We start from the raw sequence: 25779 nt of genomic DNA on the forward strand, positions 1-25779 counted from the left end.
GGGTCAAGTTACAAATAAAATATATCATCTGTCCTGTAGTTCTTCCTCATTTCCCCTAGCGGCTAGTTAGCAGCTAAAGGCTACGTCAGCTGTTTGCTAGCATAACCAGAAACCAGAAATCTCCGCCTGAACCGCCTGTGGTTCAGTTGAATTGTGGGTAATGTAGGCGGATAACGTCAAGGTTTTAAGGAGGAAGAAAGGTTGAATAAAATTAATAAGAATGACGGTATATTTTTAATCGATGAAGGCATCTTTCAAGCCGAAGCGTGGGGGGGGGGGGGGAGAAGAGCATCCGATACAGAAGGTTACATTTCCCGAGTAGTATTCCATCAACCGGATACTCGCGAAGCAGCGGAAGCTCCGTGGCATGAATTCATCACGAACCTACACCGTGTAAATACAAAAACACGGCTCCATCGATTGCAATCTTTTGTATTCTGGTCTTAATCCACACGGGAGAAAAATACAGCGAGGGCGTATGAAGACACACACAAAAATAGAAATGAAAGAGATGATGGACAGGAAAAAGGAAAACATTTCAGGAAAAGGAGACAAGGAGGGGAAGGATCTAGAGGGGGGGGAGGGGCGGGGGGTCATGCATTTAATAGGTCCAGAACACATTATCTTTTAATAAGGGCACATACATTCCTCCCTCTGTGATTTAATATGAGAGCGTGGAAGAGCAAACTCCTCTTTTAATATGTATAACGGTCTCCTTGTCGCCGAGGCCTTTGCGAGTTTGGGCTTGTTTAACGAATTAAAAGGGGTTCGCGGCTTCGGTGGCCAGACCGAACCGGAGACGTTGCTCTCTGACCCCCCCGAACGAACGTCTCATGTGATCCGTTTCAGCGAGGCGGGGTTACGGTGACGGGATGTGTGATGGCGGTGCTCTGTGGGGCGTTCAGGAGCACGCGTGGAGGCTGGAAATGGAAATATGAGGACATATTGCTGTTCATGACAAAACTTTACAAACTGTTTTAGTTTGACTGATACAAAAAAAGTTGGTATATGGACATCGTGGACCGATATTTGAGGAAATGTGTTTTTTGTGTTTGGTTATTTGGGGTTTTATAGGATATGAAGATCTTCTTTCTCGAAATATTATGACTTTATTCTTGTATTTTACAATTTTCTGATAGAACTCAGATATAATACATTACATCACACATCGTTTAGCTGATGCTTTTATCCAAAGAGACTGACAATAATGTTACATTCATACACCACAGGGGAGCAACTCAGGGTTAAGCTTCTTGCTCAAGGACACATCGACTAGGGCGGGGATTGAACCGGCAACCCCCTGATTGAAAGACGGACCTGCTACCCACTGACCCACAGTTGCCCGTACTACTTTATTATCAATATAGGGTTTATTTTAAAGTGAAGAATGTTTTAAACATGAGCAGAACTCTTTCATTCGGAGATAATAAAGTCCAGAATTCCAGAAATTAATTCAAATTAATTGAATTTTCCATTGAGGTGAAAAGTTGCCACATGGCACATTTAAAGAGGTGAAAGACACACAGGAGGAGGAAGAGTAAATCTGGTCGACAGGTGTTTAGAAAGCGATACAGAATGCTTGAGAGCCCTATTACTGCATTATGTCTCATTATATTATTATATGTTCACCTGGTGCCCAAATTTAGTGGTTTCCTTTACATAAATGAAGATATTCGCACCATAAATTGATGCAGAAAAATACACAAAAATGCAGGCAATTAAGTGTTGTCCGCTCAACATGTTCCCCGGACCCCCCCCCCCCCCCCCCACACACACACACTTAAAATGTGTACCAATACCATCCTCCGCTCTGCCTTTCATCTAAAGTTATCTTTTAAATGAGCAATCTCAATATATCAGATTCAGCATCTTGGAAGCAACTCAAACGGCCTTAGCTACAGCTTATCGTCTCTCTCTCCTGGTATTAAATATTTGTAATATTCAAAGGATTTTTTCATGCCCTACAGGCATATTTGTTCTTCTTCTTTTGGAAGACTTTTCCTCTCCATCTCAGATAGATATGACTGTGAAGAAACGGTTCCAGTTGCTCGGATCAATAAAGCGGCAACGAGCGTCAGCACAGGCTTTTAGAGCCTCGTGTCTGCGGTCGGGTCAGGGACTCTGTGTGTGTGCGCGTGTGTGTGTGTGTGTAGTTTTGTGCATTAGATTCATTACAATTACTCTAAAACACACAGCAATCTAAATGCTATCATATGATATTCATGCTATTTGATTTTATCGTGTCATGGTGTTTAATTGCGTCGGAAAAACAATTTGTATTCTTACCTGGCTCTAACAATGATTATTATGATAATAACTATTGATACTATTATTATTATAATAATTAATAATATATATATATATTATATTATTATAATAATAGTAATAATACTATTACTTGTAATAATAATAATTCATATTATATATAATAGTATAATAATATTATTAATAATTAATATAATAATGTACATTCATCAATATACAATATTTATTATATTATAATTATATAATTATTAATTATTATAATAAGACATATAATATATTCAATATTTATAATAATTGTCGGATGTTCTGTTACTTGAGAGAATCCCAGAAATCAATTAGGTACTAACAAAATAAAAAGAAGTCGTGGCTACAAACAAAAATAAAGAGGAAAGGAATTTTTGGTATTGCCTCCTGAATGAGGACAAAGTAACTGAGATACAGTCCGATTACCTGAAATACACAAAAAATAAAGAAAAACGTAACGCCTCGAATGGCTTCGCACGGCACATTACATCATTTAGCGTGAAACATAAAGAGACACTTATGACTGCATCCGTTCCGTTGTAAATATGCTAGGTTAAAGTCAGAGAACAAAAGAAAAGAAGGTGCCTGCTAACAGAATGAACGTTAGAGGAGGAGTGACTCGTGGAACGTGACTTCACTTGTTTGATGAGTTAAGCCAAACGTTTAGGCTGATTTAGCAATTTCACCAATCTGGCTCTACTGACAGGTGTGAATATACTTTTGAATGCATGCACCCATCCATGAGAGAGAGAGACAGGAAAGAGGAGACATAACCAAGACAAGTGTGTCTGTGTGTGTGTGTGTGTGTGTGTGCGTGTGTGTGTGTGTGTGTGTGTGTGTGTGTGTGTGTCCTCCACATTATTGCTTGCTGGGTCAGAGTGGATTAATTAGATTCTGAAAACAAATTACTTCTGCTAATCATTCAATAAAGCCCACACATGGACTTGGCCACTATCTTGAATATTCAACACCCCCCCCCCCCCCACACACACACACACACTTCTCTCTCCTCAGAATGAAAATAAATTGTGGTCAGCAGGGTAACAGCATGAAGTTATAAGGAAAAGCAAGATAATCAATCATACAAATTCATTAAGTTGCATGCAATAATCAATTTATCAATGCGGCTCTGTGTCCGACAAAATCCATAACCTCTTCAAAAAACAGCGAGGCAGGGAGATGACCAACGGCAGCAATGTTACTGTGTGGTAACTTTAATCGTAAATATATTGCTGCTTCTTTTTTTCTCCAAATACATAAACTGAATTATTCTGCCGGTTAGCTTGGAAGAAATTTCCCCGTGTGAGCCAAGTGTTAATGACTCTGCAAGCAAATTTCCCGCAAGCTTATATTTTGTAAGTGCCTTTGTGTGTTTTAGGTCCTTTTATTTTGAAGGTTTTCCGGCGAGACCGGAAGTAGATGTAAATCTCGTAACTTGACTTCGTTAGTTGACTGTTTACTGAAGGAAAAATGTCTTCATGAGTATTTTTCTTACTCCATGAACTTCTAAGCACCGAGCTGGAACGGGAACAAGGTACTTTGTGTTTTATTTGGGCTTTGACTTCATGTTTAGTGACTTTATTTGTGTATTTACTTGTAAAATGAATTGTAATTAGATGCTCAAGCTAGATGTTAGCTGTGTGTTCCCTTTAAGAAAGAGAAATGTTGTGATTAATGTCCACATGTATATATGAATGTCATCTAATTAATGTTGACACTCATAAGAGCTCATTCCTGTTTTATTTGTTCCATATACACTACCGTTCAAAAGTTTGGGGTCACCCAGACAATTTCGTGTCTTCCATGAAAACTCACACTTTTATTTATCAAATGAATTGAAAATTGAATAGAAAATAAAGTCAAGACATTGACAAGGTTAGAAATAATGATTAATATTTGAAGTATTAATTTTGTTCTTCAAACTTCAAGCTCAAAGGAAGGCCAGTTGTATAGCTTATATCGCCAGCATAACTGTTTTCAGCTGTGCCAACATAATTGCACAAGGGTTTTCTAATCAGACATCAGTCTTCTAAGGTGATTAGCAAACACAATGTACCATTAGAACACTGGAGTGATCGTTGATGGAAATGGGCCTCTATACACCTCTGGAGATATTTCATTAGAAACCAGACGTTTCCACCTAGAATAGTCATTTACCACATTAACAATGTATAGTGTGTATTTTGATTAATGTTATCTTTATTGAAAAAACAGTGCTTTTCTTTGAAAAATAAAGACATTTCTAAGTGACCCCAAACTTTTGAACGGTAGTGTAGCTCTTACGGTGATTTCTGGAAATTAAATGGAAAATGGAGAAACTCTTAACCCTCCTGTTACCTTTAGGGTCAATTTGACCCCATTCAATGTTTAATGTCGGTGTTCTTTGGGGTCAATTTGACCCCAGGCTGTTTTTCACTGTGTCAAACATATAAGAAATATCAACTTAGGGTAAAATATGTTTGTAAATGTAAAGGTAAAAGGAGGGTTAAATGTATGTTCATCAATAAGGCTCATGGTTAAAAAAAAAAAATGCAATTCTGTAAACATCAGTATGCTTCACTATAGTCCGGCTGTCCGCTACACCAACAGCAGATCGAGTGCAGGAGGAATAAAGAAGTCTCCCTCACTGAAATGAGTGATCCTGGAGGAAGGCGCCACAACAAGCTCCACCCCCCCCCCCCACCCCAAGGGAGACACGCAGAGAAAAATGAATAAAAGACTAAATACAACTTCCTGTCAACACATGAAAATTAGACTCTTTTAACTGTGTGTGTGTGTGAGTGAGTGCGGTCTGAAGATTGCTGAATGTGTCCCCTGCCATTGAGATTTAATGAATAGAAGGGCTATTACAAGTAATTCATAACACCAGCCCCAGGATCTAATGATTGCTCTTTTTTTCTTCTTCCCCCCCCGTTCTACACTTTGTTCCAAATTGTTGCTATAATTCTTCCCCAAAGCGAGTTGAAGTGACAGCCCATCAATAATAATTGCCCAGGCAATAAGTGGAAAGACCTTTTGCATTATGTTTTAATTTCTCCTGCGCTCCTCCTCGGCTTTATCGCGTAAAAAAAAGAAGAAGGGTGGAGAGCGGAAGAGAAAAATGGAAGAGAAGATGTTCGGTGGTGCTCGATATTTAACCGTTTCACCCCCTCGGGGGATGCTGCAACCCCCGAACCAGCCTTTCTGGTTTAAGCACATAAACCACTTGCCCTCAAGAATATACGTCTTATATAACCTCCCCCCCCCCCTTTAAAACAAGATCAATAGCAATGGAATAAAGCAGCTACGACTCCCTCCGAGCGATGAAAACCGTCCCCTCCCTAATTTAATTTTCACAAAAGGTTCGTCCTCCATCAGCGGCGGGGAAGAGGTGAACGCGGGGTTAAAGACATAAAGCGTTACATGTGGAGTTCGACCTTTCTCCCTTTTAATACCGCAATAATTCTAAATTTAAACAGTCCGCGTCACATCCATGTTATTAAAGCGCGTCGTGAAAGGACTTTAAGTTACCCGGCTCATCGTCGTCTTCAAGTTTTATTTCTGAACTCGTTTATTTTTTTAAAGTGTAATTTGTTCGCGTAAGATATGTACATGTTAGATATGTAATGCCAGCGCCACAGTTTATGTTGTTGTTGTATTCTGTATGCTTATAGAGACTGGTATTGACCCATCTGAAGGGCATCACAGGCCCCCTGCTGGACCCTCTGCAGTTTGCCTACCGGGCAAACAGGTCAGTGGATGATGCAGTCAACATGGGGCTGCACTCCATCCTGCAACACCTCGACTCCCCAGGGACCGACGCAAGGATGCTGTTGGTGGACTTCAGCTCAGCGTTCAACACCATCATCCCAGAAGTCCTCCTCACCAAACTGCCTCCACCTGTCAGTGGATCACAAACTTCCTGATGGACAGGAAGCAGCGGGTGAGGCTGGGAGAAACAACATCCAGCACCCGGTCAGTCAGCTCTGGTGCACCTCAGGGATGCGTGCTCTCCCCACTGCTCTTCTCCCTCGACACCAACGGCTGCACCTCAGGAGAACCATCTGTTCAACTCCTAAAATTTGCAGACGACACATCAGTCATCGGCCTCATCCGTGATGATGACGAGTCTGCATATAGGCGGGAAGTTGAACGGCTGGTCCTGTGGTGCGGTCGCAACAACCTAGAGCTGAACACGCTTCAGACTGTGGAGATGACAGTGGACTTCAGGAGGAGCCCCCCAGCCCCCCCTCACCATACTCAATAACACTGTGTTGGCTGTGGAATCCTTCCCCGGACACAAACTATTTAAACTCCTCCCCTCTGGCAGACGCTACAGATCACTGTTCGCCAAAACCTCGAGACACAAAAACAGTTTCTTCCCCCTCGCCGTCTCACGACTAAACAATAACCCACTGTAGCATATATATTTATCCCTGCACTTCTCGCACTCTCCACTTCTTCTGGCGCTACTGTTTCACAGCTACTGTATATAGCCATTACTCTTGTATATACTTTAAGTCACTTTCTAAAACTTCTTAGACCGTTGCACTGTTTTGCACTGTTTGTTCTGTACTGCACTGTTTTGTTTGTTCTGTATTGTATTGTGTTGAAATGTATATTTTGTGTAAGCACTGAGAGACACTTTACCTCGTCAAATTCCTTGTTTGTGCAAACTTACTTGGCCAATAAAACTGATTCTGATTCTGATACTAAATCTCGATATGGATTAGCTTTTTGGTTCTAATATTCACGCTCATCTTCACAAAGTTTTTCATTACAAATGGATTTCATGGGATTTTCATTCGTAATGTCGATTAAAAAAAAAAGAAGAGGGTGAATCACAGGCACTTAGCAATAAACTAATTATAAATCCACATCATGAGAAAATAATGCGTGATAATTTCGTCCTCTTTAAGCTCATTTAGACAGCAGTGAGACACATGAACTGCTTTCAGCTATATTTAAATGTTCTATCTGATATGTACTGTTCCACGTGACACACAGGATGTTTAGATTATATTAGATATTCCTTTATTCGTCCCACAGTGGGGAAATTGCAGGATCACAGCAGCGGGCGCACATTAGAGCATTAATAAAAGATACAAATAAAACATTAAACACGATAACAATACTAAATACTAAAATACTAAATATACTGTCATATTTTAGTTGCTCTCTCCACAGGCAGAAGACACTGGGATATGAATCATTGCGGTCTTCTCTGCAGCGGGCCCTTCTTCGGGCTGCGGGGGCCGGGGTCGGCCGCACCAACGCTGATCACGAGAAGCGAATCGTAAATATTTGAAACGTCAAAGAAACCCTCGTGCATGATTCAACCTTTCGGCTACGCAAGGTCAAAGCTAATTTGCAAGCCATGAAAGAGCATTTGGCAAATTTGTTGAGCACTCAGTGGTGGTGGTGTGTATGTGTGTGTGTGTTCCTGGGTGGGGGGTTTGGGGGGGTCTGATGACATTGCATAGACCTCTGATACTTAGCGAAAGAGTTATTATAGCCATTAAGGCTGGCTGGGCCATTGAATCAGTGTGTGTGTGTGTGTGTGTGTTGGGCATACCTGCCAGCACTTCATTAATAAAGTGAATCACAGACTGCAGTTATGCATCAGTCCTGGCGTTATACAGTGGAGATGAAAACACAGAGGAATCTCTGGCTTACCTTTACACTCCACCACAAAGGTCAACAACAGTTAGTATTAAAGGATTATTCAAATTTAAATTAGCATAAGAACCACCGGGTCTGCCGTATGAAATATGTGTTCACTAATAGTCCTGCAGGCATGAATCAAGCTTTCATCGGGTGTATATTGTATCGTCCACAAATAGTTACTGCCACGAAGTCAGGAAAAGTAGACCGAACTAAATTAATTGTTCACTAATTCTTTCTTGTAGACATATTTAACAAATGTAACATGTATATATACATATATATATATATATACACATATGTATATATATACATATATATGTATATATATATAATAAAACTCTTTCTTGTAGACATATTAACAAATTTAACATGTATATATATATATACATACACATATGTATATATATATATACACATATATATATATATGAATATATAATACAACTCTTTATTGTAGACATATTTAACTCATGTAACATATTTCTATGTATATATATATATATATAATAATCAGGCCAAACATATATATATATGTATATATACAAATATATATATATATATATATATATATGTTAGGCCTGATTATGAGGAACTATAATCATATATATACTAATCAGGCCAAATATATGTATTAATATGTATGTTGCAGTCCAGCATCCGTACCTTGCTTTAAGAGCATATTAAGATCAAAGTAAAGAAGAGTTGATACTAATATAGATCCTGAACTTGGAATCTTTTCCCCATTCGTCAAAAATGTCTTTTGTTTACATTTTTTGTAAAGAAAGATGAGGTATTAACTATGTACATCATCTATACTGAAACTAAAATACCCCCCCCCCCCCCCCCCCCAAGAAACTGTGATTAGTCTCAAAAGCTGAATATAAAATGAATATCGTTATCGCCTGACCGTTTTAATGTCTCTAAGAAGGGTGGAGTAATGATGTGGTCACCCTCGGATACAGCTGAGGTCCTGACAGGAAGTCTGGGAGACAGAAGCTAAAAGTTATATATTCAGTGTTTATACACACGGCTCCGCCAGATACATTTAGTCATCAGAGGGTGTACAAGGAGGCTTGCCGCAAACATCCATGTACTGCCAATTTGTTGTGACTGTGCGGTGTGTGTGTGTGTGTGTGTGGCGTCTACGGTGTCTGCAGCTGTCAGTTTACGAGGACGTTTGGGAGTATAATCAAGGCCTTAGCACACACTGAATATTCATAGTCAAATATTTTTATTTTTTAAAATCTTACCACTCTGGAAAATAATTGACTCCCAAAGCTACGATTGCACACATGCTTTATTATATCCCCGACTGATTTGAGTGTAATGACGGCTTAGAAATATTGGCATTCATTGTCATTTCTTTGCCCGTTTAAAAATCTCAAGTGCATTCAGCTGCAGGTTTCAGTAACAGACGGCTGTAAGCTGTGTGTTTAAGTTGATGGAGAAAATAAGAAACGAACTGGCCTAATGTTAATTAATTACGCCATCAAAATCATTAATTTGACTGCGGTTCTACATGGACATGGGGTGTTTGTCACTATAATCTAAATTAGCTAATTTAGTTGAAGGCATATTTTAGGCCTCACGCTACAATAAGATTACTATGAGCACACAAAGCAACTCTGAATGTTACAGATTCTGAATGTACAGGCTTATTGGATTAAAAAGACAAAACATTATTACTTTCCAGGACAAATGAACGAAAGTTGACGGGTTCAGCCGGGAATAGGTGATCATCCATTCAATGAAAATCAATAATAAAGTGTTTATCTGCGGTTCCTCCTGGGACAAGATCCTGATTCTCTATATTTTCTCATTTTTCAACACCAACTGATTATCTATTTTCTGCTTCTCTGTTCTTCCCTCAAACTATTGCCTTCTCATGTTTTTCAGAAAAGTAATATTTAATCAGACGCCTGAATATAAGTCGCCGTGACACCAGGAATGCTAATTTAGGTCACTTGATATATACCTCCAACCCCAAGAATAAACCTTCTCAAATGTACAGGTATTTTTCAAGCAATTACTGCTTGGAATTTTCTACCTCATCATATATCTCATACAGGTCATAATTAGTCATTTAAAAAGCAATTAAAAGCACACCTCGGGGCATCAACCACTTGATATTAACTCCTTGACATTTTCCATCTCTTTGGTCGTCATCTCATCTTTCTTTGTATAAATTACTGATGTACTGCACAATATACATCCGAGTCCTCAACTGCACTTTTATTTTGTTTCACATCATGTTTTTCATGTTTGTATGCATTACATGTCGTCCTTTCCGTGGACCCCGGGAAGATTAGCGGCCGCTAACGCGTCAGCTAACGTGTCAGCTAACGCGTCAGCTAACGGGATATCCAGTTAATCAACTAAACTGTTCCTTGTTGCAAGAAGCCTCCGCCGAGAGTTGTGCCGATGAACGGGCAAGAGAGGAAACGATGCAAGAGACTAGTAGAAGAAAGACGGCAGAACAGAGAAAGGTGCATCGAAAAAAGAGCTCATCAGATATATAATATGCTAATACTCTGCATACAATGCTGTGATGTTGAACATATTTCATCTGCACAGGAAGACAACTGTATTGAAAAGACAAAACGTCACGGGGCTGCTACAGAGCTACAGTTGTTTGCTTTCATCCACAGCTACTGTGGTAATAAATCAAGTGGGCACATGAAAGCAGATATCCAGTGACTGGGGACACGGTGAAGGAGTCTGATATTTAGATTCCCTGAAGATACACTCAGAGGTTCGGCTTCTTCTCTTGTGTCTCTTGCACTCCACAAACAAGACATCAGAGAAGCGTAGAGACACGCTGATGAGGAATATCCAACACGATGCGAGGGAAGAAGAGAAGAAGAAGAAGCGGTTGAGAGACGGGCGAACCAAAAGCTCGGATCGGAAGCAAAGCGGCCGAAGGAAAAGTAGAAAGGGATCCGAGAACTCTTGAAGGACTTTAAAGACGGCAATTTAGAGAAAGCAGCAGTGAAAAGAGGAAAGTATTCGGAGTGAATACGACTGTGAAGCACGGGGAAGTGGAGAGGGAGAGAAGGTGAAGTACGTCTGTCGAAAAACAGACGGAAAATGAATGAAAATACAGATAATTTAAGACGGAGAATAAATCAGTTTCTTGAGTCTCATTGATTAAAGTCTTGAATGTCTGAATTGTACTTGGGGTGGAATTCTTAGGTTTCGCAAGAACAAATATTGATGTGTTAATTATGTGTTAAATATGTACAATCATCTTGTAAACTACTTAAAGAAGGGTCAATTGTAATTTTGACTTTTTTTCTGTTTGTTGCTTTTGGATTATCAAGATATATCATAAAATAAATAATGTAAAATCACATAATCTGAGAACAAATGTCTGTATCGTACAGATATCATTTGAAGAAATAGATTCATAGCAAATATGTCTTGTGACATCCATTCCATCTGTCGATCTTTGACGACAACATCTCCCTTTTCCCAGCCAAGGATTCTGGGGCTTTAAATATATGTATATTATGTAAATTCGCAGAGTTTGTGTATCTGTCCCAAAGTTGTTTGTACTAAATCCCAAACATGCAAAACTAGTTCAGTTGCACATGCTGGGATTCAAGCAGTGAACTTGAACTCTTGACCACCAAAATATATCCGGGTCATGCTTGTCCACAAATGGACATTTGTGCCAAATTTGAGGAAATTCCCTCCAGGCTTTCCGGAGATATTGCGTTTACGAGAACGGACCCGTACGCCTCCGGCCGCGGCTGTTGCCGGCATTGGAGGCATGAAAGAAAAGAAGAAGACGAGAACGCCACCGTCCATCTGTTATTCCGTAGACGCTGTCCCCGACCTCCAAGCAGGCACGTCAACCATGACAGCAGAATATTCAGAAATGTCACCACCTCGGAGTGAATTCCATCAATCTGTCACTTTATCAGCGAAGGGCTTTTTGACCACCTCGGTGACCTCCAGCATAAGGAAGGGCGAGGTTTCCCCGGAGCCTCTCCACTGGGCCCCCACTGCGTTGGCAGCATTATCAAGTTCCTCAATGTGTCCCTTTTATCCCCAACGTCCGCATTATTTCTATCTCGGTTGGAGACATCTTTCTGGGGTTGATGGGTTGCTGCCCTGGCAAAGACTTGGAGGCTTCTTATACTCAATGGGCCAATCAAATACCAGGTTTTCTCTAACCAGGTCCTCTGATGCAGCAAATATTCCTCTTGAGGTAAACTGTATGGAGCTGATATCTTTCATTATTCTACAAGACAATACTTCTTTCTCAGCAGGAAAGTGGTATTCAACCTCCAAGCAGTTTTTTCTAGCACAGGGTCAACAAACAAAACCCTGTGGGTCCAAATTGTAGGATTTCCGAGAGAAGAAATTTAATTGACAGATAAATTGATCAATTTATGCTGACATGACACAAATATAGATTCTCTAAGAACACCAACGAGCAGTGAGATGCCTACGTACCGGCTACGAAAACATCGTTCTGGGGTTTATGGGTTGCTGCCCTGGCAAAGATTTGGAGGGTCCTTATACTCAATGGGCCTATCAAATACCAGTTTTTCTCTAACCAGGTCCTCTGATGCAGCAAATATTCCTCTTGAGGTAAACTGTATGTCGCTGGTATAACAGTTTTAGCTTTCTTTCTCAGTAGAAAAGTTGTATTCAACCTCCAAACAGTTTTTCTAGCACAGAATCAATAAACCAAATCTTGTGGGTCCAAATTGTTTGGTTTCTGATAAAATAAATTTAATTGACAGATAGATTTATCAATTTATGATCACGCTTTAAGGTTTCTATGACACAAATATAGATTCTCTAGCAGTGAAATGCCCACGTACCGGCCACGGTCGTTATCTCTGTGGAGAAAAATAGCTTTTCAAGTCCGAATTCTCCAAGTTTCAACCCGGCATTACGAGTCACGATGAGACGCCTCCAGGGGCCAGACATTTTCAGTCGGACACGAAATTTGCTTCTTTGGGGCTTCAGGGCACAGCAGTACTGAAGTCTTTGAAAGGCCAAAGGGGACAGTAGATTGTGTATTTGAACAGCGAGACTCTCTGTGAATACGATGATTCAGAGCGTCTAATGTATCCGTAATGCAAAAACACAACATGGGGTACATTTTAATGAACAACGCATGTCGTTGTCCATCAAAAAAAGACGCTAAAGGGAAAGAAATGAGTCCCGGGAAGCACGTTTATCAGGCAGATATCTTCCAGCTTTCGGGCTTTTCCTATATTTCCAGAGGAAGAGAAATAGCCGAGAGAGAAGCAATAGGACAGAGGAGACGTGAAAGTGAGAGGGAAGCGGGCATGCTGAGGGGGGGGGGGGGGTAAGCGTGGGGTGGTACTGTACCTCTGTTGCCAGTGACTGTGGGGTCTAGAGCGGTAGGATCTGGAGGGATGGGATGGAGGGGGGGAGCGGTGGATGGAGGCGGGGTTGTGGGGATGTCTGGGGGGAGGAGGAGGAACAAACACATAGACACAAAACAATACAACAACAAAAAATGAATTCACATGGGTGGCAGTTATATACTTTAAAAAAAGGCAACACAAACTGGTTCAAAACATTTGATGATAATGGGAAGCAAATAATAAAAAAAGCATGATTGTGAAACAACTCAAAGCATGAAACAAATAGTTGAAAACACTTTTTGAAACGCAATAAGGAGACACTGTGGATGCAAAGTGATGTAGCTACACGACGTACGTTAATTCAATAGCTCATCCTCTTTGTGTGGCTTCTCATCCGATTAACTTTTAATTACTTTCTTTTGCGCTAATTTTCCAACGAGTCATATTTGAGACACGCAGCTGAACGTCTCTAATGTACTTTTGCGTTATACCTGTGGAGCATTAACTGAATATAGAGAATCTGGAACAATACCATTTCTTCAATTCCCCCCCTAAGATATTTCTTTCACCTGAATGGGATGGCTATAAGGTCGCAGTGACCTTGACCTTTGACGAACAACATCAAAATAAGTTTAACTTTGATATAAAGTGGATTTGTGCCAATTAGTAGAAATTCCCTGCAGGGCTTTCCGAGATATTGCAAGAATGGACCGAACGCATTGGAAGGACATCCCAGAAACATCCGGCCTCGAGCCGCGGCGGTCGCTGAAGCAGAGGGATACGTCGCCAACACGAGTGATGGAAGAATCATTTAGCAAGTTTTTCTTCCATTTTCTAGTTTTGTTAAGTTTAACTCAACTGCAATACCTTCATCGTCGTTGTAGTTTCATATGTTCTGTCTTTGAATATGAGGGTAATTTATGTCGCATGAGAACAGGATTGACTTAAATGCTGCATTCGCACCAAAAGCGGTGCGAATCTTCAATGCACGGACGCGAATGGTTTGCGGATGACGCACATTTTTAAACATTGGCGAAAAAAGTTGAGAGTTGCGAAAAGCCAATCAGCGTTGAGACGCTCCGCCGTCGTTGAATCTAACTGGTGCTGCTCTAGTAGCGCCGGGAGAGTCATTCAGACGAAGTCGGTGCGAAACTACGGGGGATGTTATGTGTAAATCGGCTGTGGGCGGCTGTAGCTCAGTGGGGTAAGGGGGTAGTCCCGCAACCCCAAGGTTGCCGGTTCGATCCCCGCTCTCGCCATTAGTTGCAAGTCGAAGTGTCCTTGAGCAAGGCACTGAACCCCCAGTGGCTTCCTGGAACTAAGGATGGGTTAAATGCAGAGAACACATCTCGTTGCATGTGTACCTGTACTCTGTGCAATGACAATAGATTGAATCCAATCCAAAATATATATATATATGTTATAAACCTAAACACGAGGGCGTTAGATGTTCCGACGTTTGTGGGATGTCCGCAACAAGTATAAAGCAGAACTTGTGGTTATTTCCTCCACGGTGGATGGCGGAAATGATAACTGTTTCCACGGAGTAAAGCTACGTAGATAAGCCACGCCCCCTCTAATGAAGCGAATAACAACAAATAGTCAAGCGGGTAAAGTGTGCTTTTGGTGTGAACGCAGCATAATTCTGCTACAGTGGGAACCTTTCTACACCAAATTAAAAGAGTAATTTAGCTAATGGTCAATGCCAACGATCCAACGATGATTTTAGGAGACGATAACCAGCATAATGGAAACAGTGCTTCAACCCAAGGCAGGAACAAAATGGGACTGAATCATTTTGTGACAAAGTTAATGAGGTTACACTCCCACGCTGGCTTTTTATGTTTGTGTCAATCCGCTTTTCTTTTTTTCATGACGAGCTTGAGGCTTTTAATTGGCGGGGCAGGTACTCTTTCTCGGGGGCCAACCGTCCTGCGTGTCTCGGTGACATTTCAGCCTCAGCGTGAATCACGAAGCAGCTAAGTGCATGTCTCTGGGAGAGAGAGAGGGTAGAGAGAGGGGGAAAACGTCTCCTCGTTGATGCGGAACCGTTAAAAAGGTATTTTCAAAAGAATTCTGACAGCGATTGTGAAAGGCTAAAAAGGTGTGGTAATCACTAATGAAGGGTAGAAACAGACTGTGTGCCATTTTAAAAGAACAGGTAATGAATAGCCCTCTTTGACCCTCTCGCTGCCGTATTTTTTTTTTTTTTTTTTTTTTTACAGCGTAGCATTTGTCAGTTTAATAACATCAGCGGCATTAAGTGCATTGGTTATTCTTGTGGTTACATTTGAAGGAATTGTTAGATGCAGTCTGACATTGTGTTTAAGTAATAAAGGCTCTCATATATCTATTTGAGGTGAGCAATAAAGTATCAACAGAGATAATAACGTTATTTTTGTATTTCACATTGGCTGGCAGTCCTCTTTTCTCTATGTAAATTATGCTCACAACTCTCTTCGTTTTAATAAAGCCTTCACAAAAAAATTTGAATGTGAAGGAAAACATATCATATATATCAGATGGTATGAATCAGATGGTATTAATCAGTCAGTTTGTGGCTTTGAATACAAATGTGGCACATGTGACATGAATTATTTAACTACACATCTCAGTATTATATCGGTAAACATTGTAATTACTGCATTTGGGATACTTTAAAAAAACCTCTTTACACATAAATTAAACTTTTGTATTTACTATAATTCCATGTTTAGTAGCATCTAAATGAGTATGAACACCAACATATAATGTGACAACAGAGATACTACTTTTAAGAAGTCAAGTTTGAGTTGTATTACATTTGGATTTTAACTTTTCCATACCTTGAATTTACCCATTTCAATTTTCCTCTGCAGAGACCAGAGTGCTGCTCTATATCTGTAGATCAAGTCACAAGCCATTAAAAGAAGAACCTTCATCTAGAAGATGTCATTATATTTCTCTGCCATTTACATCCCTACTTTCATAAATCGATCTAATAAAGCACTTGACTGTCCATGTATTTAATTTGTGTTTAAGGACATCGGCTAAAGTAAAGTTCTCACTTCTAAGAGTTCCTTGTAGGAGAAATAATGAGCACAGATGTGTTATATATATATATAAAAATAAATATATATATAAATATATATATAAATATATATATATATATAATATAATAACACATCTATATATAATAATATATATAATATATATACATATATATAAATATATATATATAAAATATAATAACACATCTATATAATATATATATATATATATATATATATATATATATATATATATATAGTGTTTTTCTGACGGCCAGCAGAGGGCAACTTCCCTGGTTACAGAGAGAATTCAGTTTGTTTAGAAGATTTAAGACTTATGCTTTTAGGGCATGGCTACTTTGTGATAGACAAAGCGCAACCATGGCGATGGATCAATCCGGCGTAGCAACGTGTATTCCTCGCCGGCTCAACCTTCTCGTCCAAATATGACGATAAGGTAGATGGCAAAGGGTCAAAATCCTAGACTAACAAAATCGGCACGTCCACTTCCTTAATACGGTCTCCGATATTAAAACATAGTCTTCAAAACAAATGCGAGATGTGATACAGCGAGAGACGCAAGAACGAACCAGAGAAGGGAATGATGTCTTCCTAAAATGGTTGTCTGCAGGTTGCCAGCAATTCAAATTGAAAAACCCAAGAAAAGGGAAAGAATATGTAGGAGAGAGCGGGTTGGGGAGATGCGGGAAGCGAGCATCGTCTGTTCTGCAGAGTTGGCGGTGATGCATGTTTCTGTTGCCTCGTATCTTGCGGTCCAAACTGGCCAGATACCATTTTTTTTACACTACAGGACATTTTAAACATAGTGCTCATAGCTCGCGGCAACAAGCGCCGATTTGCCTCTGATGTTTTTTGTCAATATCTCAATCTTCTGTTTTTTTTAAACAGTTTTCTTTATTAAAGTAACTTTCCTATATTATTTAGACACGTCCATATATGTTAATGAAATTTGACCAGTAGATTCTTCGATATGTATATAATTATTTTACTTTCTACGTTTTTTGGCGATCACCGGAGAAAATGCCGGGAAAAAGACCGGAAACTGCGTCACCGGAGCGTCGCCCGAGCGATCTTACTGCTTTCTTTATCAAAGTAACGTCCCTATATTATTTAGACATGTAAACGTCCATATATGTCAATTAAATTTGACATGTAGATTCTTAGATATATATAACATTATTCTACTTTCACGTTTTTTGGCGATCACCCGTGAAAATGCCGGGGAAAAAACGGAAACTGCGTCACGTCGGATACATCCGGATTTGGCCAATGATAGCTTTCGTCAACCGATTTTGGACACCGTGACGCTTCACGTAGCTTTCCCTCATGTTCATCAGATTAGATCTGCTTTTAAAAAGGGAGCAAATTAAATGCCCCTCTCAGTGCATGTAATGATGCAAATGCAATACTTTGTTAAATGTGTGTGTGTGATCTTTCTGGCCCAAAACTACCAGCCTTTTTGTGCCTCAGAGCCAAGTTGCTAAAAGCAGAGGCTAGAAGAGATGTATCGCCGCTCTGCCCATTTCTTAAGCATTATTCCTTAATGCCGGGAGACAAATGGCAGATGGAGAAACGGAAGTGAGGAAGAGCTATCTGTTTTCCCTCACACCGACCGCCTTCATCCCCCCCCACCACCTCCTCCGGCGTTACTCGGAATTACTTATCCTTCCCGGTGATATTTCTGACAACACAGCAGTAAATTCTGCCACCCTCACACATTTCCCTCCTGTGTGTGTGTGTGTAGGATCTGGGACACAAGTTTAGTTAAGGAAAAGCATTGGCGGCATCTGTGTCACCCGAGGCCCTCGTTCTCCCCGTGAGAGATGGCACAACTAATTCAGCACTTATACAGTAAGCAAATCAAGATGAATTATAATCCTGGATTTCGCAATGGGAGTTTGGGGCCTGTGAGGTGCAAACGTTCCCCCTATTTGACGGAGCGTTATTGGAGTCCAAGGCATCCCGCGTCGCAGCTTTCTTCCTCATCCGTACCGCGTTTCAAACCGATGAAGATGTCTCTCCGTTGCTTTCCCCTTTGGAGTTGATCACCGCATCAAACACAATTACCCACATCGGCCTTTTCCTTTCAACTCACCGTAGACGAAGAGCACATATTCGGCGTTGCTGCTCCCTAGGTGGTTGCCGGCTTCGCAGCGGTAGGTGCCATTGTCTGTCTTGTTGAGTGAAGTAAAGGTAAGCTCCCTCCCCTCTACAATCATCCTGTCCAGGTCGGGGAGTTCACCCCCGTCCTTTGTCCACATCACGGGATCTGGCCTGGGAGGTTAGAGGATGTGAAAGAGAAAACATGGTGTGATTCTTTTTCCCTGTCTCAAGTGTTGAACACAAGGCTGACATAAACTAATACGGAATTTGAGTGACTTACGAAGGGTTTCCTTTGGACACACACTCCAGCTTTAAGTACTGACCCTCCTGGGGGACTGCAAGGGAATGGAGGATGTGCACACGAGGAGCATCTAGAACAGGCAGAGAGGGCTGACGGTCAGGAGTATATATATATATATATATATATATATATCCCGATATATATATGTTTTTAAAAATCTATATATATCTATATAGATATGTATATCTATATAGATATATCTATATATACATATATATATCTATATAAATATTTATCTTTATATATATTTATATATCGATATATAAATATTTATCTATATATATATCTATATATATAGATATATCTATATATCTATATATATCTATATAGATATATCTCTATATATATATATTTATCTATATATATATATCTTTATATATCTATATATATACAGTATATATATATAAATGTAGATCTATTAAGATTAACATGCCATGATTAAACGATTCATCAAAATGTTCAAAACAAATGGTGATTAGCCAAAAAAAGGTTTTAAAAAATCTTATAATATTCTATACTATGATTGTCATATAACTAATTTAGGAAAAATTCGACTTACTGTAAAAAATAACTTTAATCAAATATCATTATAATAACACCGTTGAGATGTTTTTCATGAACAGTTATTGATACATGATAAAGTATGAAATCCTCTTGAATGTCTTTTCTTATCCATGCAGTGTGTTTCAGGGTGTGCACTCACAGTGGACCTCCAGTACTTCAGTGGCTTGCTGTGGTGTCTGTGTGAGTGCCACATGGTCCACTTTGCAGGTGTAGGCCACTCCATCATCATTTCTGTCCACGCGCAGCTGCAGAGAGCTCCGCACTGTAAATGTCTTCCCACTTGCGTTCACCTCTTTGGCACCTTTTGGAGAAAGTAGCATAGCGTCACAAATGCAGCACATTTATCTCGCGAGGTGTGAGGGCATCGACGTGATGCCCCCCCCCCCGGGACGACAGACCCACTTTACCAACACACTCTGCCGAGGCCTTCCATCCACAGAGACCTGGGCTTGTTAGGTTGCAATAGTTTATTTTGATTCTGTAGTCTTGTGCTTTAAATGAATACATATAGAAAGATATTCTCATAAGAAAGATTAGGGAGAATGTTATTATGAATGCATTTTGAAGCATAAGGGAAAGACTATTTTCTCTACGCAAATTAAATGTAAATGGCAAGAGTAAATGTATGTATGTCACATGGGGATGAATGTTAGTTAGTATTTCAGAAATGTCGAAGCCGGTTGAAGTCGTGACGTTACTTTAATCCGGAAAGTGACCTACTAGACTTTTATTGTGAAGGAACTGTTTAGTTAGCTGACCGGAGGTGACCTTTGACCTCTCCATGTTTTTGTTGTATTAGCTTAGTTAGCCAACCGGAATGCATCCCTGATCTGAATATGAAAGAACTAACCTGTCGCGATTGTTTCTTTAAACTTCTTTCCATTGAATATTTGTTAAACTTAATTCACGGCATCCGGAGCCTGATTTCCATCGTCTGCGAAGTGCCGAGTATCGGAACCTTTATAGGCCTATGATGCAATACCACGAGCACCTGCATGGCATTTTCACAGCATCTTTATATTGATATTGTAGAGTTGTAGTGGATTTTATATATCCTTGCACATGTAAATAAGAAAGTCTATTGTTTAAATTAATACAAAAAGAAAGACATGATCACTAATAGGGAATATTATGAAGAATATTAAATTGAATGTGTTGTAAAGCATAAGAGGAAGACTCTGTTTTGTTATTGTAACTGTAGGTGTTGACAAATGTAATAATGTGTATGATGCATGAGAATAAATGAGATTTTATTGTTTCGAGATGATAATTATGATTAGGATGTGGTGGAAAATCACTTTTATTCTAAAGCCAATATATGAAGTTTTATTGTGAAGGAACTTCCGCTCCTTGACAGGAAGCGTGACCTTTGACCGCCGCCATCTTGACGATAATTAGCTTAGCGAAACACAACAATCAGCTCATTGTGCTAACCTTTAGGTCATCTTTGCCATTAAATATTATTAAACTTTAAATCATTCGATCCTGAATTTTCCCGCGGCTACGGGACCCGGAGGTTTGAATTATTCCTTCAATATCTTCATCATTGTTCTCGGGCATTTCGAGGAATCGTGCATACCACGACTCCTGGAAGAATGATTCACGAGAAAAGGCTTTACGCAAAAGAATCAAACAAACAAACACATGATCAGAAAATAACTTCCACATCTCCCTGGACGCTGCTTCGGCATCCCTACAGCACACGACCCCTTCTCGACTCCACCAAAAACCCACTCACTTGTGGGTCGGAGGCTCTTTGAATGTAATGTGTATATTTACACCGTAGGCCTTTTTAAAACACCTCTGGCCCCCGAGAACTATCTTTGCCCGGGGCTTCCTGAGCTTCACTGCTCACACACAACTGACACAATCTCACCCGACGCTCTCTCTTTCCTCTCCATCTACAACTAATATGACCAGAGCCAATCAGATATGGGACAATAACTTCAATCAGCCTTGTTGAATAAGAATAATTATACAAAGTCTTCTCCATCCGTGCAACCTGCGTTTAAAGCTACTTCTGCCTTTTAATGCCTTCCAACCAGCGGAGGTACACTACCGGTCAAAAGTTTGGGGTCATTCAGACAATTTCGTGTCTTCCATGAAAACTCACTTTTATTTATGAAATGAATTGAAAATTTAATAGAAAATATAGTCAAGACATTGACAAGGTTAGAAATAATGATTAATATTTGAAGTATTAATTTTGTTCTTCAAACTTCAAGCTCAAAGGAAGGCCAGTTGTATAGTTTATATCACCAGCATAACTGTTTTCAGCTGTGCTAACATAATTGCACGGGTTTTATAATCAGATATTAGTCTTCTAAGGCGATTAGCAAACACAATGTACCATTAGAACACTGGAGTGATCGTTGATGGAAAAGGGCCTCTATACACCTCTGGAGATATTTCATTAGAAACCAGACGTTTCAACCTAGAATAGTCATTTACCACATTAACAATGTATAGTGTGTATTTTTGATTAATGTTATCTTTATTGAAAAAACAGTGCTTTTCTTTGAAAAATAAAGACATTTCTAAGTGACCCCAAACTTTTGAACTTTAGTGTACCTCTCGAGGTCCATGAACACCCCATTGGAGAACTCCTCCAACCCAGTTTTCAAAATAATCGACATAATGTCCGGAAATTTGGAGGGATCCTTGAGCACATTATTCCACTTATTGCTTAATTTGCGTTCTCCCAATGATAGATAAGTGAGATAAGCAAAATGAGTTTGATTAAAGTATCACGACCGACCCTCATGAAGGCAATCTCTGACCAACACGTTCATTTTCTTGTAATTGCATCGGCTCGCAATAATTCACCATCCCTGAAAGCAGCGATGTCCGGTAAGTAGAGAGGTCCTTTCTCAACAGGAAGGTCGGAGTTGACTTCCTCCCAGCCCCTGACGCTGTCCTTGAACTCAACACTCCGCCTGGGCGCCCTGTGACCAGCGTGTCCACGCCAAACTGAACGACAGTCCAGTCCTCGGCTGATATTCTCCGATACGCCCCAGAACACCTCATTAATGCGAGCTGTTTAACACCTTCCGACTTGTTAAAAAATAAGAACCCTCTGGATTTGGGGAAATGTCAAAGTCCAAATTATAGCAAATAACTTGAAGAACCGTGGCTGTGTTCAGGTACCAGACGACGTCTGAGGATGCCAATCTCCCTGACGGAGCCTCGGCCTACGCGTATGACATGAATGTTCTTCGAAATTCTGAAACTGTTAAGTACGTGTTATGTAATACAGGTGACCCTCCTCCTCCTCCTCCTCTTCCTCCAGACGACACACACGGCAACCTCCACAAGTCACCGCGGCTAGATCTGCTTCTGCCTCCTCGCTGTAACTTGGCGATACGTCAGCGACCCCCAGCAGGTGTTTGTTTTACATTCTTCTCCATCACATCTGCTCCACCGGTGTTTTGGGTCCGGTCGGTGACGTCATGCCGGGAAGCCGGAGTTATGAAACCATTTAGAACCTGTTGATCCACTCAGGAACACAGGACAGCTGTCCGGCTCAGCTCTTCATTCAGCTGCTGCTTTGGACTCGTTCACCGTTTCCTTGACTCAGAACAGATACGGAGAGCTTCAGTGTATTCTCTCTCTCTCTCTCTCTGCACTTTTTTTTCCTCTCTTGTGGTCTTTCTCTCTCTCCCTCCCTCTCTCTCTCTGCACTTTTCTTCTCTTTCTCTCTCTCCCTCCCTCTCTCTCTGCATTTGTCTTCTCTCTCTCTCTCCCTCCCTCTTCACTTTTCTTTCCTCACTTGTGGTCTTTCTCTCTCTCTGTCTCTCTCCCTCCCTACCCCTCTCTCGCTCTCTCTGCACTTTTCTTCTCTCTCTCTCTTTCTCTCTCTCTCTCCCTCTCTCTCTGCTCGTTTCTTTCCTCTCTTGTGGTCTCTCTCTCTCTCTTTCTCTCTCCCTCCCTCTGCACTTTTCTTTCCTCACTTGTGGTCTTTCTCTCTCTCTCTCTCTCTGTCTCTCTACCCCTCTCTCTCTGCACGTTTCTTCTCCTCTCTCTCTATTTCTCTCTCTCCCTCTGCTCGTTCCTTTCCTCTCTTGTGGTCTCTCTCTCTCTCTTTCTATCTCCCTCCCTCTGCACTTTTCTTTCCTCACTTGTGGTCTTTCTCTCTCTCTCTCTCTCTGTCTCTCTCCCTCTCTACCCCTCTCTCTCTGCGCGTTTCTTCTCCTCTCTCTCTCTTTCTCTCTCTCCCTCTGCTCATTTCTTTCCTCTCTTGTGGTCTCTCTCTCTCCCTTTCTCTCTCTGCACTTTTCTTCTCTCTCTCTCCCTCCTCCCTCTCTTTCTCTCTCTCCTTTGTGTGTCTCTCCTGAAGACTCTCTCCGCTCCACATCCTTCTTCTCTCCTGTGCGCTCTTCTTCTGCTCCACTTTCTCAGCATCCCCCCCCCCCACTGAGAGGCACTGATCCCGCCTCCCCTAGAGATGAATGAGTGACAGGTCTGCAGCGTTAGCAACAAGAGAGAGGAGGGGAGTGGCGGGATTTCTTTTTTCTCACAAAAGAAGAAATAGAACGAGACAAGAGAGTGAAGAACGAGTGGAGGCCCAGAGAGATGGGACATCACACTTCTCATCTCTCTGCATGCTTTAGCAGTTTTATAAGTTATTTCACGTCCTAGCCGGCTTCTCCCTCTTTGTCTCTCCATCAGGTAAACTTGTGTTTCTCCTTCTGTCTGCAGAAGGTTCCCCCCTCTCTCTCTCTCTCTTCAAAGGAAGCGTATTCTTCTCTTTGCTTGTTTCCTGTTTTCTTCTGTTAATATGTGTACGTTATTATTGAGGCTAACAGCCAGTTAGGGTTCAACTGACTTGCACCAAAAATAATTTCGATTACACACTAAAAACACAAGAAGAATAAAGTCACTCGATTTAAAAACGATGCATCTTACTTTCATTTTTTTCAAATTCCTCGATATTTTTGTTTGTCTGAAGTTTGAAAAGTGTTTTTTTGTAAGTATCCCAATTCAAAATACTCTGAATTGTGCAACGAAGCTAATGGTCCATCTTTACTTAAACTCCCCAATGTATGATTGTGGCATTTAGAAGAAAAAAACAGCATTATTTCTAAAAGTTAGCTCATAATATTTGTATTCAATAGCGAAACTCCCTTTCTCTACACTGTGTGATTATCGCGTCTAGACCCATTCACACTCTGAAGAGCCGTACGGCGGTTTGAATGGCTTCTGATTGCCTCTGAGGGATTCAGGGTAAGAGGACTACAAAACCAAGTTGGAGTTCATTAATATCATCACTTGAGAACTTAATAACAGTTGTTCAAGAGCAAGTATAATGCTTCAATGTTAAAACGAGTCAATCTGCACGCACTCATGGCTTCTGCACTGTTGTGGGTTTGCAGTAGTGTGTGTGAGTGTGTGTGTGTGTGTGTGTGTGTGATAAGAGGCACTGTATAATTGGTCTATAAATATCTTATCACATTTTAAGTGCAGCTGAAAGGAGCAGCTGCCATTGAGCTGCTCTACAGGCCATGGATGTCAATCAGAAAAGTAATCTGGCCTCTTTTTACAGTCTCATACCACTGTAAAAAAAATATATATATATATATATATATATATATTTGGGGGGGGGGGGGGGTGGATATTAATGGTGGAACTATTTAAAAAGACTGAAAAATACACTATATAGAAGCTATTGAGTTACTTTAAGCTATTCTCTTATATTTTCTTTCACTACTCTCTCAAAAAATATCAAAGATGGTGGTATTTTACTTTATATCAGTTTCATGAAATATATATTTAGAGTGTTCACTTACTTTAGGATAGAGGACATATCACTGTACAGCACATAGCATTTGATTAGAGTTTCTATAGGATATAAAAAAGGAGGAAATTCAGCTTGAATTATACGTATATTTAAATTTTAACTGGTTAGCAAATATATATCATTATATATATGAGCCTATCATTATAATTATGCATATGCCTTCTAAGTGCCACCAGCAGCCACCCCATGTGTACCGTCTGACACGGCCTTCTCACATTATACTGTATCTGACATCTCTCGGTTATTTTTGCAGCTTCCCTCTGTCTCTTTAAAACTGTTTATAGACATATTCACCAGTGGAACCATCGCGTCAACAAAAAAAAAAAGAAAAAAGAAGAAGAAGCCTGGCAGTGTTTTGGCTGCGAGGTGGGCGGGTGGCGGCTCGGAGCCAAGACGTAGAACCTCGGAGGATTAGAAATGGAAATGACAGGCGTACAAGTGTGAGAATCTGACCCTTTTATGCCATTTCACAGGAGAGAGAGAGAGAGAGACAACCCAAGAAAAGAGGATGGGGTGAGAGTGTTCCGGGGGGGGGGGGGGGGGAGGGGCGGGGCTGCTGGGTTCACGGAAGAATCGTCAGCGGCGGCATCGGAGCCGAGTAATCCTGTCAGCGGGGGGTCCGAGGGCCGACTCGACGTCCCCTGAACTGCGTCCCATCGGAGATTTAAAACAATTTGC

The 25779-nt window shown here is 40.6% G+C and overlaps 1 protein-coding gene across 3 annotated transcripts in view; it reads right to left on the minus strand.

Annotated features, from left to right (window-relative positions):
• Positions 1–25779, minus strand: part of cadm2a (cell adhesion molecule 2a) — a 277677-nt gene that overhangs the window by 11222 nt on the left and 240676 nt on the right. For 2 of the 3 annotated variants that reach the window (XM_056411898.1, XM_056411897.1), the window contains 4 exons: positions 19444–19605; positions 18720–18810; positions 18432–18610; positions 13288–13383 (listed from right to left, as the gene is read on the minus strand). In XM_056411898.1, the coding sequence (XP_056267873.1) occupies positions 13288–13383; positions 18432–18610; positions 18720–18810; positions 19444–19605 (528 nt within the window). The remainder of the gene's footprint in view (positions 1–13287; positions 13384–18431; positions 18611–18719; positions 18811–19443; positions 19606–25779) is intronic. The other variant, XM_056411899.1, reaches the window with a different exon arrangement.

This window comes from Pseudoliparis swirei, chromosome 3 (assembly GCF_029220125.1).
Source record: "Pseudoliparis swirei isolate HS2019 ecotype Mariana Trench chromosome 3, NWPU_hadal_v1, whole genome shotgun sequence".
Taxonomy (NCBI): domain Eukaryota; kingdom Metazoa; phylum Chordata; class Actinopteri; order Perciformes; family Liparidae; genus Pseudoliparis; species Pseudoliparis swirei.